Source organism: Labrus mixtus, chromosome 10 (genome assembly GCF_963584025.1).
Source record: "Labrus mixtus chromosome 10, fLabMix1.1, whole genome shotgun sequence".
Classification (NCBI taxonomy): Eukaryota; Metazoa; Chordata; class Actinopteri; order Labriformes; family Labridae; genus Labrus; species Labrus mixtus.
In genome coordinates this window covers 6,269,276-6,285,379 of record NC_083621.1, presented here as the reverse complement: position 1 = coordinate 6,285,379, position 16,104 = coordinate 6,269,276, and the positions used below count along the sequence as shown (strand labels likewise).

The 16,104-nt window shown below is 42.5% G+C and overlaps 1 protein-coding gene across 6 annotated transcripts in view; it reads left to right on the top strand.

Moving 5' to 3' along the window:
- The first annotated feature begins 3,427 nt into the window (after window positions 1-3,427).
- The window catches only part of gria3b (glutamate receptor, ionotropic, AMPA 3b), an 86,558-nt gene continuing 73,881 nt past the window's right edge, over window positions 3,428-16,104 (top strand). For 3 of the 6 annotated variants that reach the window (XR_009674642.1, XM_061047726.1, XM_061047728.1), the window contains exons 1-2: window positions 3,428-3,676; window positions 4,167-4,325. Coding sequence is in view for 5 of the 6 variants with exons in the window: in XM_061047726.1 (XP_060903709.1) it covers window positions 3,598-3,676; window positions 4,167-4,325 (238 nt within the window). In the remaining variant the exon portion in view is untranslated. The remainder of the gene's footprint in view (window positions 3,677-4,166; window positions 4,326-16,104) is intronic. The other 3 variants (XM_061047727.1, XM_061047723.1, XM_061047725.1) reach the window with 1 other exon arrangement.

The window sequence follows — 16,104 nt, the reverse complement described above, 5'->3', positions numbered from 1 at the left end:
GTTTAAGTAACATACTCTTCACAACATACAGTACACGTGCAGGTTAGAACAGGCTCTAATGCCAGTGTAAGAGTAATTGTGCATAAAAATGTCCATAAATACTTAAATGATAAAAGCGGTCAAGCAGCCAGGCTCACTCAGGCATTAATGAGTGATTGTAGTAGGCAGAAAGATTGACATACAGGTTTGTTCTTGAAAGGGAGTGACCTGTATCCACGACCTGAGCTAAGTGGCTGTATTGGTTGTGTGGAGGTTGGATACCCAAGGCTATTTGTAGTCCTTTCATTTTAGTCTATCCTCTGTAAATACTGCTTAGAGATTACATTCCATAGAAGAATTCTTGCTGTTTTAAGCAAAATGCTGAATGTATTTTCTTCCTTGGATTGTAATTTATCAAACTGAGCAATCAGCTGAGCAATTTTCATAAATGTATGTTTATTTTCTTGTTATGTTATCCCTGATTAAATCAAATGTTACCTTACAATTACATGTTAGGGTTGTTTGAGCTACTTATTAATGATAATAATAATAATAATAATACTAATAATAATAATAATAAGCAATCAATCAGTCTTTATTTGTATAGCGCCAATTCATAACAAATGTTATCTCAAGATACTTTACAAAAAGCAGGTTAAAGACCTTACTCATTGTTATATTATCTACAAAGACTCAACATGAATCCATCATGAACACTAAGCAACATTTAGCAAAGTTACAGTGGCATGGGAAACTTCCTTTTAAGAGGCAGAAAGCTTGAACAGAACCAGAGGGGGGGGGGGGGGGGGGGGGGGGTCAGGGGGGGGGGGGGGGGGCGGGCGGGGATCCATAGCAGCAGGCCGTCCCTCCAGAGGAACTCACGAGACAATAGAGCTCACGAGCTGCCAGGAAAATAAAAACTCTACTGGACCCCTTGTGCAGTTAAAAATATGGGACGTTTAAGTCGAGGTGAAGCAGTGGAAAAAAATCCTAATTCAAAGCGTAAACTGAAACGTTTTTTTTTTTTATATGTTGGACTTTTTTTAGTGGCTTAGCTACAGTGTACAAACTCCAGCCAGCCTCTCCAAACAGGGCTGACGTATCTAGTACACTTACTGTACTGTTAAATACCTCATTCAACCCCAGTTACAATTCTTAACCAAACTGTATAAAGCAATGTTAGCCCTGTTGTACCTATAGATCATTACCTCAATACAGATGTTTATACCCTTTCATTAGAAGAAAACCGTTAAACATTTGTATCTGTATTTGCAAGAAATCTGAAGCTGGTTAGAAAAAGATTACAGAATAATTATGCAGCGATCACGGGCAAAATCAAACCCTCATAATAATTACATCCGAAAGCTCCTCGACTCCCACAGAGAAGGACTTTGGAATAAATGTTGTAGTTTCTAACTTATTTGCTCTCTTCTCCTCAAAGAGGCAAAGATGAAGATTTCATCCTGTTGTGTTCGGAAGCGAAGGCAGGGAGCGAATGAATAATTCTTGCTGGTGAGGCCTGCACTGCTCTGAGCTATAGGCTGTGAATCATCATCATCATGAGATAAAAGGCAACATCTTTTCATCTATTTTTCACTCTTTTCATTTCGTCTGCTGCTCTAACACTCCTGTGAGCGCTTTTCAAATCCAAGAAAGGCATATCATAAAATTATTTGTTTTCATATAGATCATATCTTTATTTTTTTCACTTGGGACTAAATTGAATTCCTGCAGAGCCTGGAGGATAATGCAGCAAAGCCAAAATGTCCTAATTGGAAATAATACGGCAGAAGCGTCACCATTTAATATCAATTATATCAAGGCCTTATCGGAAATACTCCAGCTCCCCTTGTTGTGGAAAAAAAGATTGTTCTTTTAGTTTGAAATGATGCATGATTAGCTGAGTTCACACTGAGAAGCAGCATGTTCTGTAAATTACAAAGTCAATGACTCCTTTGGTATGCTTTCCGTTAATTGTTTCATACCACACAAATTCAAATCACAGGTGGCCTCTCATTTCTTCTTAAATGACTATCAGCGTGTCATACTCAGGTGTGAGGTGAAGCAACTTTGTGGAAATAACAGACCAGAGGAGTCAGCGGGTCACAGTTTGACTAGGTCATTATGACATCAGCCGTGGAGGTCACGCACACCAACATATGAGGTCTCTGACATGGAGGCTGTGCTGGAGACTGGAGGATCAATGTGAATCATCCCAGATTCATCCCCTGAGAGCCTCTGAGGAATCAAGATCAACTTTGACCCCGTTTGGAGAGGAAATCCCCCCCTATGATGACATGTATCAGATCACAGCAGGACTTGATTGAGATTAATAATGAACAGCATGTCCTGAAGGCAAATGATTCCATTTAGATGGAATTATTCAGGTGTGAAATACAAAAGTAAAGTAATCATCTTAATTTCTTAATCGTGCATTTTCTTTTCTTCTATCCTCAAGGTGTTATTGCCTGTTAAAACTTAAAAGTTTCAAGCATGGACACTCAGTCTGTCCTCATTTGTTTAAAAGACCTCAGTGCTCTGCAGTATCAATAGCGGAAGCCTTAGCTGTTTGCAATGCAATTAAAAACTCAATTTTCAAAGCGCTTTGCTGAGGGTGATAAATGGGCCAGTAATCCCTTAATTGTCCTCTGTTATGCACAATCACAGGAATGATAGATGTTTCATTAGGGACACAGGCAAACTTAAAGTAAATAAAAATACGATGCAGATGTTTCTGAAGGATGGTTGACCAACCTCAAAAGCAAGGTACACATTTTTTTTTTATGTGTTTACAATTTAAACTGGGATAAATAGAAAATATAGGGACTAAGTTTTGCTCAGGCTGTTTCAGGACCATAGACAGCTCTGCATGTCCTCGTTTCCCCCCTGCCTTCGTTAACGAGTGTGCGTGCGCGCTTGCCTGTTCAGGCTTTATGGGTTTTTAACTTTTAATCAAGCATTGATTTTCTTTGTATCTTACTTCCTCTGCCACGCTGGAGATTCAGGTGGATAGCGTCCGACTGAAGTGTGAATGAAAAGACAGGATATGGGCACTGGCACACACAAAGTTTTCACACATGATCCCACTGTGGGAAACACTTCCCATTTCTCATTGTTTGCCTCACATGGAGATACCGCGACAACCCGAAGTGGGCTGGTCATTCATTCAGAGTCTGAGATTGCTGTGTTTCTATTGATTCGGCCAACAGAAGGCTAATATTGACAAGTGCAGCGTGTATTCCAAGCACTCATATGATCCAGCGTGCTGAGGCTTTTTCTAATTTAGCCTCACATCAAGTTTGACCAACATTGGCACGCGGCGACGGGGTCCAATCGGAGTTCAGATCTGCTCCTGCCTTCCTTCCCTCCACCAACCCACCCCTCCTCCTTCTTATCGCTCTCCCTCCTCCCACCCACCCCCTCTCTCTCTCTTTCTCTCCCTCCCTCTCTCTCTCTTAGTTGCTCTGCAGCTGGGCTGCACCTCAATGAACCTAATTGGTGCACTGTGAGCGACCATCATCTTTCCACTGGATTTCCATCGCGCCCGGCTTCCATCCAGAACATATGAATCTGCCCAGACAGACCCTTTTGAGGAGTTGAACAGATAGGTCGGAGAAAATGGCACAACGCGTGGTTTTGTTCCTACTGTGGCTCTTTGACAGATCCTCCGCAGGATTTCCCAATCAGATCAATATCGGTAAGTGTTTTAATGTGATTAAAAAAAGAGACGGATGTTGGTTCAGTTTGGGTTAAAAAATGTCATGCCATATTGCAGTTTAGTACCGGAGAGATCCGGACGGAGCGCGAGCTCTGCGCAGTGAAAGAGACTAACTTGATTTTCCGTGTGCTGCAAGCCTTAGACGCTGATCCTGGCAAAATGTATTGATAAAAGCTACACAGAGTGTTAACTATGTCATTGTTATTATTAGCTTGGAATAAGTGGAGTGTAAAGTAAGTAAAAAGGGAGACGGTCAGTGGCTCTGCTCGATCTGAAGAGTTCATACAGGCGCACCGTCAGAGATGCATGATAGTTCTTTCAAATAACAACCAGCGTCCTTTGTATTACAACGGGACGGGCAGAGTGGTCCATCACTGAATTAAATTGGGCTCAGAACTGACAAGACTTTAAAAGGCGCAGTTTTGACTGAATCATCTTTGTCTGATCTCGTCTTGTTCATGTCTTTAAGGGGGGCTGTTCATGCGTTCCACGGTGCAGGAACACAGCGCGTTCAGGTTCGCTGTCCAACTCTACAACACCAACCAAAACACCACTGAGAAGCCTTTCCACCTCAACTACAACGTCGACAACCTCGAGTCGTCCAACAGCTTTTCGGTCACCCATGCGTGTAAGTGTGCTTCTATTTCAGTCATGTCCACACTCCCACCAACCCTGTCCACGCAGAATGAGCAGAATTATTTATGTCCAACTCATCCGGTGTGAGGAGCTTATAGAGGCTACATCTCAATCCAGGGGAGCAGTCAAGTTCATCCTGCTGCAGTCTGTTTCTTCAAGTCTCAATGGAGATCATAAGGACATGTATGACATGAATGTAACAGTCATCTTTCTACATTTATCCCTCACAATTCTCTCTCTCTCTGTTTTTGTTTTTTTTTACCACAAAATACACATTCGTTATTCTAAATGTACCATTACAGATGGGAATACTTAACACACTAACTGCAAAGGTAAATTACAATACTGTTTCCATTTTGACAGCATTCCTGCCTGTCTAAATGTAGCAGATGCCTTTTTATTTGAATGCCACATGAACACACTTTATATATGCTGGCCTTTGCGAGAACATGCGCCCAGTTAAACAAACGCTGTGTCACCAACTAGGAATTTTGGTGTGTTGTATTATGGAGCAAAACTACCGGATGGAAGCAGAACAAAATGAGTGTAATGACTTACATCACAGAAATGACGATAGCAAAGAAGATAGACATGCAGGATGATATATTATTTATTACATACAGCACTAGATTTCTCCCTATCCTTTATAAGTCTGATTTTGTGATTCTCGTCCATCCCTTGTTGCAAGTGCTGCAGTCTCTGATCCAATAAATAAGCCAATGATCCCCTGCCCTCTTCAGCTACAATTTCTTAGAAAACGAGTGGACACAAATGAAGGAAATAGAGTGCAGAATGTCATTTTGCAATGTCTCTTTAAATGATGAGTCCAGTTCAGTTGAGTTGCCAGCTTTGCAGACCCACAGATCTGCCTGGCCGGTGCATCTGAGTCCCGCTAACCCCAGTGTGGCACGCTCATAATGGCCCCTCTGACTCTCCCTGTGCAGGAGCGTCTCCGCCTGCTCCTTTCTCTCGCTCCCCCCTGTGCTACAGAGTGTCTCCCCCAGCATTGCAGAGTCAGCTCATTAGCACCCAGCCCTCATATCACCACACTGTGCCGTCATTGGGCGAAAGGGGGGGGGGGGGGGGGGGGGGAATCCATAGCTCCCCAACCAACCTCAGCAAATGAGCCAGGCTCAGACCTGCAGAGGAGGTGGGTCTGAGCTGTGAGGGAGATGAAGAGGAGCGTCATATCAGAGGCAGCAGAGCAGCAAGCGCCCTAACGAAGGCATCCACAAGAAACAATAAGCAAATGAGAGTGAATAAATAATAGATAGTGCGGTGCAATTTCACGCATGTTGAAGAAGAAGGGAAGCATAGGAGAGAAAAGGCTTGATATCAGAATCTAATTAAATTCAGGGGCAGACAGAGCCTTAGTGAGAGGTAGGGGATCCTGTGGGAGCTGTGGCCCCGTTTCTTCTTTCTTGCTGCCATGCCTCAGCATCTCCATCATGAGCTGTCTCTGGAATAGCTTGAACTTCAGATGCAAGAAAACCTGTGCTCTTAAAAATGCAGAGTATCCAGTGTTTCATGATTCAAAAACAGGAGAGTGTTAGTGAAACGTCCAACTAATATTCAGTCAAAGCATCTCTTTTGCTTTAATGTGAGTGTTCCATAATCTCCTCTGCTTGAAATCTCTTTTGTTTTTGGAGGAATTTTTAACCTTACACACTAAATTTGTCCTCCATTTAATTGTGAATAATCAACAAAATCTGTGTAAAAGCAGCTTTAAAAGAGTCTGAGCTGCAGTTTTCTTTCCAATTTGATTTGTGTAATGTACGATCAGAGCCTTTTTTTTATTCAAGGTAGTGCCCTGAGACTCTCGTCAAACTGAGCTTGCAAACGGCAGACAGCTCATGCTGAGCTCACAACAGTCCACAAGCACCTCAGATTGTCTCTTCCAATGTAGCCAACAAAATAGAGATGACGGTTATTAAATATCACTTATCTGCTGACTTCCAGGCCGCTGAGGCTTTGCCTCTGGTGAGTGAAGACCTCCTGTGTGCAGACTTTTAGATTTGTCAGCACTGTTGTTTGTTCTGCAAGCTGTCACAATTATTTAGTGGACATTCAAATTTACTTTGTCATCAATAGCCCCGTGTGTATGAGTCAGTCCATTGTCAGCAATAACAAGTCTTTTATGATGTAGCAATGTGAAGTAAGACTTTATGAAAGTGGTGTTTATGCGACTTTGGGGAGTAAATCTATTTTAAGGAAAGTTTTGTTATTTTGTTGCAGATGAGTTATGGCGGGTGGAGGCCTTGCAGATTTTTTGGAAATGACAGCAATTATATTTAATTTTGAAAGGACTCCTCCTTTGTTTTTGTTTTTGTTGGGTTTGTGTGAATTCTCCCTTTTAGTTGGCACATAAACTGCTGCAGCCTTTGCCTCTGTCTCCATACATCCTTTAAATAAATAAAACAGAGGCATAAAAAACATGCATACAGTGACTCATATTAACTTGCTACAATGTATTTTCCTTTCTAGAAACAAAATATGGAACTCCTTATGAATGATGAAGGTTCGGTCTTCTGTAGGAAGAAAAATCTTTCAAGTCACTTTAAATCCTTATGCTTTTAATTGAATTAGTGACCGGCAGCAAAACAATGTGTGTCTTCAGTAATCCTTAAGGCTGGGCTTTGTACCACTCAGGCATGGTGAGTCCTTTGGTGGCAAAAGACTGTTGTTGCTTTGAAGTGACATCAGAAATTGTGAAATGTGTAATTACCGGTGCGGGGTCCATAATTTGCTCTGGAAGCTGGGAGTCAGGTATGCTCACAGTGAAGACCGGAGCAGTTCAAAGCAGAGAGCACCAGTTTGAAGAAAGCAAAGCAGACAGCATTAATGTTGCTGATGGTCACAGCTAGCCAGCTTAATGACACTGCCATCCTTTTTTCCTCTGCTGTTTACTCTTATTCTTCTCCTACCTTTACCTGAGGGGAAACAAACACAAAGCCCCCTTCCACCTCTCCTTGCCACGCTATTTATTAGATTACTTGCCTTGTTTCCGGTTAAAGGAAAATCTTGCAATGCTTGGCTTTTGAATCTCATTTCCCTCTTCCTTATTTCTCATCCTGTCATTAAGCTAATGGTCTGTGTCCTCCCTGCCAGCCTTTCTTCATGTGCCGTCCCCTCTTTTACGGGATCCTCCAGGTCTTTAAAACCTGGCTGTAGCATTTGCTTCTTTGGCTTCACCGTACAGCCACTGTCTCCCATAGCCGCTGGCTACTATAAACCAACCAGCTCTGCTCCAAGAATATGAAAATAAATACACGATGAAACATCATCACTGTGAAGGCTATTTTCATTTGCACTGACAAGAAACACAAAAAGAAGAAAAAGCAGGATGACCGTTAGCTGAATGTGTCTTATTATAAAAGGAGAGAAGAATAGGTTTAAGAGAGAGCTGCATATTCTCCTTAAGAGTTGTTACGAAAGGGTACAACTGCAACAGCTATATGGTAAATAATGAAGATGGAGCGGCTCACTTGTTGGCCAAGCTGAGCACAAGGACCTGGGAAAAAGCTAGCCCAATGGCTGCAAAGTTAACTCCCCTAACAAAGCCTCTAAATTTCAGTTATTAACATGCCATAGTTTCTTTGATAGATAAAAAAAAATGAGTTTATTTTGCAAGTGAAGTTAAGGTAACCGGCCCAGACTCAAGAAGGCTAATGGTCACAGCCAATAACTAATACATAGTCCATTTTAAATCTTCCAGTTTTATTGTTTTTGTGTAGGTTAAAGTGATTATAATGCTTTTTTTTTTTTTGCTTTAGAGGTGGTATTGTGTATTTTTGTTACGCTCTTAGAGTTTGCCAGGCTAGCTGTTTCCACTACTTTGAGTCTTTGTGCTAGGCTAAGCTAACCTGCCACAGCTTTGGCTACAGATTTGCTGTATTTATTTTCCAGTGGAATCCATCGTCGCTTCTAAATCCTAAGAAATCAAACAGATGAAGACTAGGGGTCAGTCTGAATTAGTGTGCTGGAATCATTATATTTTTATAATGTGATTTATGTGAGTAACATATTCATTGCAGTACAAGGATACGTAAGTGTAAAGAGTTAATTTTATTATTATGCAGTCAGGAAAAAGCAGATCCTTGAATTTACATGTGATAAACACAATGTATCATCTAAGATGTCATAAAAACTCATAACATAATGCACATGCCCAATTGTTGTATAAACACACCACATCCTTAGGAGCATCATCTTCACTGACCTTTACGCCCACCAAGGGAGAGCTAGCTTTGTTTTTGATGCCCTGAAAAACCAACAGTGTCCAGCGGTCCACACTGACTGAGCGCAAGTGGCAAATGGCATATGTTGTGAAGCACAGACAAAAGGCCCTTACCAAATCTTCCCTTGCATTCTTGAGTCTAGCTTTTGGGGATGTAGTTGTTGGTGCTGTGTGAAAAGACGGTAAACAAAGCGACAGGGAGACAATGTTTTTTGCGGCGCATGGCCTGACAGAGACAGGCTATGGGCGAGAGAAGCTCCTTAGGTGATTGTAGTAGTGCCACACTTGTGCGCCTCGCAGGCTGTAACTCAGCTTGAAAGGTGTGACCAGGGAAACATGGCAGAGGATGCTGGGAGAAATAGGAGGAAGTAGGCAGTTGCAAAATGAAGACTTGGAGTTCAGTAAGAGAAAGCAAGAGAAGACGTAATTTGATTAAAGACCGTTTTAGACGCCTCTTTGGATGTGTGTGTGTGTGTGTGTGTGTGTGTGTGTGTGTGTGTGTGTGTGCGAGTAAGAGACTTCTCCAGGCAATGTGAGGGGGGGGGGGGGGGGCGCGGTTGTGAGGGTTGAACCGGGACATGCCATCACAGCTGTGTTGGAGGCACAGATGGAGGTTTGTTTATGGCATGTGCATATGCATGCATGTGGATACACATATGCACACAGCCTCACACACTAACACACTGTAGGCATATTCAGTCCCACATGCATCAACAGACACATCCTGTCTCCCTCTTCACATTTGCCACTGAGTAAATCTGACTGTTTTGTACTATAGCTCCCATGACACACTTCATCATTCCTTCAAAGTAAAGGTCATGGTGAAAATATTGCAGGCTCACCCTGTGTTTCTCTTTGTGCAAACACCAGACTTGGTTTTGGAAAATACCATTTTTGAAGGGGAGGATTTTTGACAAATGCAAAGAATAAGCAGCATTGGATTTATTCAATTAGCACCGTGACTGTGCAAAAAGCCTGTGACAGAAACCTGAGCAACTGTACAGTAACGTCATGGTGTGGTTTTGAGGCCAGCATGCCAGGCAGTCTCTGAGGTCTGTTAAGGTGCCTGGATGCGGGTCTCAGTCAGATGAGCGGTACTGTAACAGCACTTGATGAGGTCACATGCTCTGGGAACTGCAATGCCTCTGGGAGAGGAGCAGGATGTCGAGGGGGAGGGGGGTGGGGGGGGTGGGGGGGTGATTGACAGCTTAGTTGTGATGAGGCAGAGACAGGGTGGAGCTTTTATTCAGATACAGTCACATGTTGTGATCTGACTACAGCTAAAAAATGTTGAGCACAGTTCCAGTTATTTTTGGAAAACTGCCTCTTAAGTCAAAATTTCCATAAAACTAATACATCCTATTACTACAACTGCTCCAGTAACTGCTTCTACAAAACAGGCAAACACTGCATACTTTACCAAGTTAAGCACTGATGAAATACTCTGAAGTTATCCTACTTTTCCTGCACTTTTCTTGCCTCGCTGGCACTATTAGCATCTCTGATGTAGTCAGTTTTGGTCATAAAAGGTTAAGTCTTTTTCATACAGCAAACCCATACAAAAAAGCTGGATGAATTCCAAAAGGCCAAACTTCCAAAGGGAACATTATTTTGGCCGTATTTCCTGCCCATGAGATGCCCTCTGATGTATTTGTATTTATTTATTAAATTAATTCTAAAGCCGGGCACACGGCGGTAGCAGTAATGAGATGCAGAAAACATAGAACACACTCCAAGGCAGATTCAACACAATGAATTTTTAATCAGTATATCAAAAGATCCTCTTAAACCCAACCTGAGGAGAAGTGTTGCTGTCGGAGTGTTATTTGTCTTGGAATCAATGGTGCTGGCAGATGTTGTTTGATAAAACAACAGCTTTTCCTCCCTCGCTGCTGTGGTGGCACCAAATCTCCATATAGCTCACACAAACACTGGGCTTTTTCAGCAGTGATGGATTATTAAAAACAATAGCATGTACAGTATATAGGTTACAGGGAGGGACTTTTTAATCTTGAAGATCAGTAAATCACATTAAAGATTTAGTACATCAGTACTTTTGAAGATCCTTTTTAACCCTGACAGTTTTCAATCTTCTTTATAGTGCCAGACCTACTGTGGGATGGTTGAGTCTTTTATTGATTTACTTTATCTATTGGCTCAATTTTCTGGGCAAATGTGGTAAATTTAAAGTGAGAAGAGAGATTAAAGTTGAATGACTATGGGCGGACCGTCATGGCATCTTTAAGATTCCATCAGCCTACAGGAGAGCCCGTGCTTGTGGCATAGAGCGAATATAGGGTCACTGTGCTGCAGGATTGTATCTAAATAACATCTGATGCTCTCTTATGACACATACTGCAGTAGTTCTGAGAAAGCCAAACTTTAAGGACAATGCATGCTGAGTAATAAAAACTGTGATGCTACCGTTAACCAGCCAAACCAAGAATAGGTTACAGGAAAATGTGCGCAACACTGACCCATATGTGAGCTTTACGGCAGAGCTATGAATGCAAGGCGTAGATCAAACCCTCTTCCTCCTCAGCAGACATGATGCAACATGACAGCCCGTCCTGGCCCCGCACATCTGTTCACCACTGTTCAAATAATAGGGCAGTTTCTGAACTATAAGTCAACGATGACAGGCTAAGTCTGTGTTGTGTTATTGAAGATGATATCAGCAGTGCGTTGTGATGAACAAGAGGAGCCGGCTGACCGCATAAAAAGCAGCGATAAACCCCGTGAGGGACCGCACCGGAGGAGACAAACAAAATCTTAGCGTTGCATTGAGACACATTGGTGGCTGTGTGCTGTGCGAGGAAAAACTGCTAGTGATAAGAAAAAGCCTGAGCATGTGGTGCATTTTAAGGCAAATGAACTGGAGGGGGGGGGGAGCTTTCTATTGTGAACTATTCATCTCAGGTACATCAGGGATACGTCTGCCTGCTTTCAGCTCCATGTGATGGCTGCTTTCCATTTTGTTTTCTCAATAAGCAAAACCTCTCAAGGAGAGTGGAATACAGATTATTTTCCATTTCCAAAAATGTCCTTTACCTTTATGCACCAGTTGTGAATAGGCAGGAAAGAAGAAAAGAGGAGCATTTTAAAACACGTATCACTTGTAAAGATCTCTGACACTGCAGTCAGCATTTTTTTACTTTTACCCCTCCGCCCCATCTTCCTCATTTCTATTGCTCTCTTTTTATATATATTTAATCTCTCCCACAAAGCCCATTACAGCTATGTCCCCGAAGCCGTTGCAGTCTCACTCTGCTAGCTATTGGCCATTCACTAGAGTCCCCTACAATACACATAATCACTGAATCAGTAATCCCCTACTTGAGCTGGAATAGCACATCCGCATCGTGCCTCATCGGAAGTTGCTGCATTGGCCTGGCTTCACTTGGTCCAGAAGGGGGAAAAAAAGGAACTCTGTAGTCTGTCTTAAAGGAGCTGCTGACTGCATTGTCCTAACCAAGGTCAGGCAGCGTAAGAAAGAGAAACTTTTGCGCCTTTTATTGCCTCTGAAGGACCCTGAGAAAAGCATTAATTGGGACCTATGTGGTGTCAAATCTTGTGGGTCCACTTGGCAAAGCTATCAGCTGTTCCTTGTTGTGGTATTCATCGCTCTGTGTGTGGTGAAGCATATTTCTTGCATGTCAAAAAATGAAGAGGGCATCAGGGCGTTGTTATGATGAATACAAAACATGAACAGGGAGTGTCACCATTCTTTCTCCAAGCTCGTAAATATTGGATCACAGTGCGACAGGGCTTCCAGCTCTCCCTCGTCTGCCGAGCAACCAGATTGATCCGCACGTTTCTGGCCCTTTTTGAAAGAAAGCAGTCGCTAGCAGAGCCCTGCCAAAGCTGCATGTCTGCGCAGAAACAAGGGCTCCATCATAACTGATTGCTTGTGACAGTTCACAGTCGCCGGGGCCACTGAAGCATCATAACCTTGTGAAACTAGTGTACGGGCACTCTAGCATACAAGCTGAAGGAGAGGAGAGTGAAGGGGAAAAAAATGATATTAGCATATTCCTCGCAGTGATACAGAGATGCAAATAAGACTAGCCGTGCCACGAAGAGCCACTGTGGTTAATATGAAACACATCTTATGTAATGAAAGACATAATGCAGACTAACATGGCCGGAGTCAGGTTGGATTTGTTGGCAATCACTGAGGGCTAAGATTGAAGATGTAGATTGGAGACCCCGGCTATGTTGATGATGAAGTGTTGAATAGAGAAGATGACAGAAATTTCAGATGGAGGGCCTGAGGAAAAAACACAGCATATCAGATCACTTTTATGTGTGTTGTCACAATAACAAGCATTACTGACTCATAATGGGTGCATGAATTTAATGGAATCTGTGAAGAGTGAAAGGACGTTCGAGCGCTTGTGGGCAGCCATGTTGCTTTGTTGCAGTAACTGCTGCTTGTCTTGAAGAGTTCGGTTGCCGTCAAATTGTCCAAACTCGAATACGACGGAGCACTTAAAGGTGTGAGGGGGCGAAATTGTGACGCAGAGGTGCGGCCGTGACGTTACGCGCTTCTTACCGCAGACCCTCTGTCCTTAGTGCTCACGATCCCCATGAGTGAGAATTAAGTGAACATGATGTGCCCGTTCAACCATGACCCTCCTCTGTTTCTCCCTCCAATGGTTAATTCGGAGAGTGCCGTTGTGTTGCTCTCGCCATTTCACACATGGCTACATAAAACCTGTGGGCGGTTGCTCCCAGGCCGCTGTCCGTGTTTGTGTGTCCATGCATGACTGTGAGATGAAATATTGAAGTGTTCTATCATCAAGCATTGGGTCGCCGCCGGCACGATTCCTGTCCCTTAATTTTATTTTTCCTTTCTTCTTTATCTTCCCGGCTTGGTGGCTTTTTTTTTCTCCCCCCCCCCCTCCTCAGCATGGCAAGCAGATCAGGAAGGCAAACCTCATCTGGACCCATGACAGAGCTAATCCATCGCAGCTGCAGAATGAAAAGGGGCCGTTTGGAGGGAATCCATTCCAAAAAAAGGCCTCAATGGGGAAGCTTCTCTCAGATGCCTGTGCCCTTTTGCAGCCCTGACAGTGCGAGAATATGATGAAAAAGCACTTGGGAGAGTTCACTGGCTTAGCAATGTTTATGAGAGGAGGGAATAGTGAGGGAGGGAGAGCTGCAGGGCTGGAGATGGAGAGATGAAGTGACCACACACTGTGTTTGTGTATGCCTGCGTGTGTGATGTGAACTGGATTATAAGTACAAAGCACAGTATCTGTTTCCTCTTCTCCTCCATCTTTACATCTGTCTGTCTTCAAAACTGAACTGAAGCCAGCTGAAGGTCTATAGTGTTATGTCTAAGATGTGTGAGGGTTTTTATGTGTCTATGGTTGAGCTGCACAATTTCAAAAGAAACTGCACAATTGCTGTGAAGGAGACAGAGGCTTTGAAGAAGCTTGATGTCCACATAGAATTGACTTTCCACAAAGGAATGCACAATACGGGTGACGCCGAATAGCACCTTGCTCTTAAATGGGGTGTGAGAGTGCAAGACAACTTTCTTCAATACGTCACATCGATGACATCAGACATCTTAGTTTCTTTTCACTGCAGTGTATTTTCCTCCTGCCTGTTGTAGCCGCCCTGCTGCTGCTGCTGCTGCTGCTGCTGCTGCTGCTGCTGCTGTAGTCTCGTCCCTAAGCTGTAAGGGGATAGACTTTGACTCTTTTATGCACAAAGAAGCTTAAGTTTGGAAATTGCTCTCAAGTGGCCAAAGTTTGTGAAACGTCAGTGAACACCTCTCTACCAATTTAGGGGTTATTTCAGAGTTCACCTTTTGACCCCTTGGAGGTATTGTACTGTATTAACTGTTTAAGTCTAATGGAAGACTTTAGTAGGTCAAGTTTTTCACTGAAGTGCTTGTTTAGAGGCCATGATGTTTTCATAATCCACCAAAGAATGAACCTACCACTTAACGCATGAGTAGTCAAATTAGTAAACCATCAAGTACCACAGGTGCAACATGGGAATGGTAACATTAGCACATGGGTTGAGTTCAGATTTGTATTAATCAATTTATCCATCCCAATACAATGTAGGAGTGGACTCTTCATTTTTACTCTGAATAAAAGTATCATATATAATGTTAAAGGAAAACTGCAGTTAGTTTTACAATTTGAGCTCTTTTTTTTTTTATTTTAAATTCCAATTCATCACTTCCACTTCTATCTAATATATCGGTGTTCTAGTTACCAAAATAAGAGCTGAGAACGGGGCAACGCTGCTCAATATTGGCCAGCCCTACTTACTGTTTTACCTCCCAAAAAGATTTAGCTAGGCTTGTTTAACTTATTGCCTGTTATGCTCTATATGATCATTTGACTGTTTAGCTTTTTGTGCACTATTTTTAACATATATATGGTTTTATTGTTACTACTTGACGTGTTCTATGCTATCTTCACCGATTATAAATAAAAGACATGTTGAATTTATGATGACATTGCTTTGAGCAAACATCATTCAACTGCATTGATTTTGGCCTGCACTAACTTTCAGATGAAATTAATATTTTGTAACTTATAAAAGGGACAAATTATCGTCAAACCGCATGTGTGGTCGAAATAGAAGATAAGATGAGAGATAAGTGAGAAAATGTGCCTTTTTTTATTTGGGTGAACCAATCCTCAAATGAAAAATCCTTATTCTTTCATCTGAAGTTGATTTACTTTGCAGTGTTTTCTTTTGCTATTCAGTTTACCAGCTGATCCAATCCATTTCAGTGTGTCTTTATAATGCTGCCTCGAGACTGATATCTTTAAATCTGGGAATTACCGTGACTTCACTCTATTGCAGCACAGTGACCCTATCAGACGAGATATCAGACTGGCACCAAATTAGACTGAATTTTTTTCTTATTTTGCGTCAGTGCCCTGCACTTACCCAGACAATGAAAGGTCCAGTGAGAATAAAATGGAGCACTTCTTTTCATCTAATGCTAGAAACCTCTCGCTCACTTCTCTGAATGGCTGTATGAAATGGCTCTAAAGTGATGCCCACTGCTGGAAATCTTTATTGGCTTTGATGGTAAAATTTGCTTTAGAAAAGGAAGGTGAGGATGCCATCTTCAAGTGGTTTGCGTGCTGAAGCTCTGGTATGTGTTGGATTAAATCTCACTCAAAGTCACAGCCTTTTGTTTTTAATTTCTCTCTACCACCTCCAGCATTATCATTAAGGGATCGACTACGTGTCAGAAAGGGCACTTACAACATGAAAAGTTGTGCTGGACTCTAGCTACTTAAGGAAGCCTGGATTGAGGCTCTAAAAGGGAGGGGATGTCTTTAAGCGATGTCTTCAAGGTTAAACAACTGGTCCCATCGCCCGACCTCATTGACCCATTCTATTATACTTCAGACAAAAGGCAAAGAGCTCAGAGTCTGGTCCTGGAGTGGTGCTGTTTAAAAATCAGCCCTGTGATGGAGCTTCACAATGCAAATCCCCTGGATGGTTGGCTCTTATATTTCCATTGCCATTGGATATGAAATGTGACATG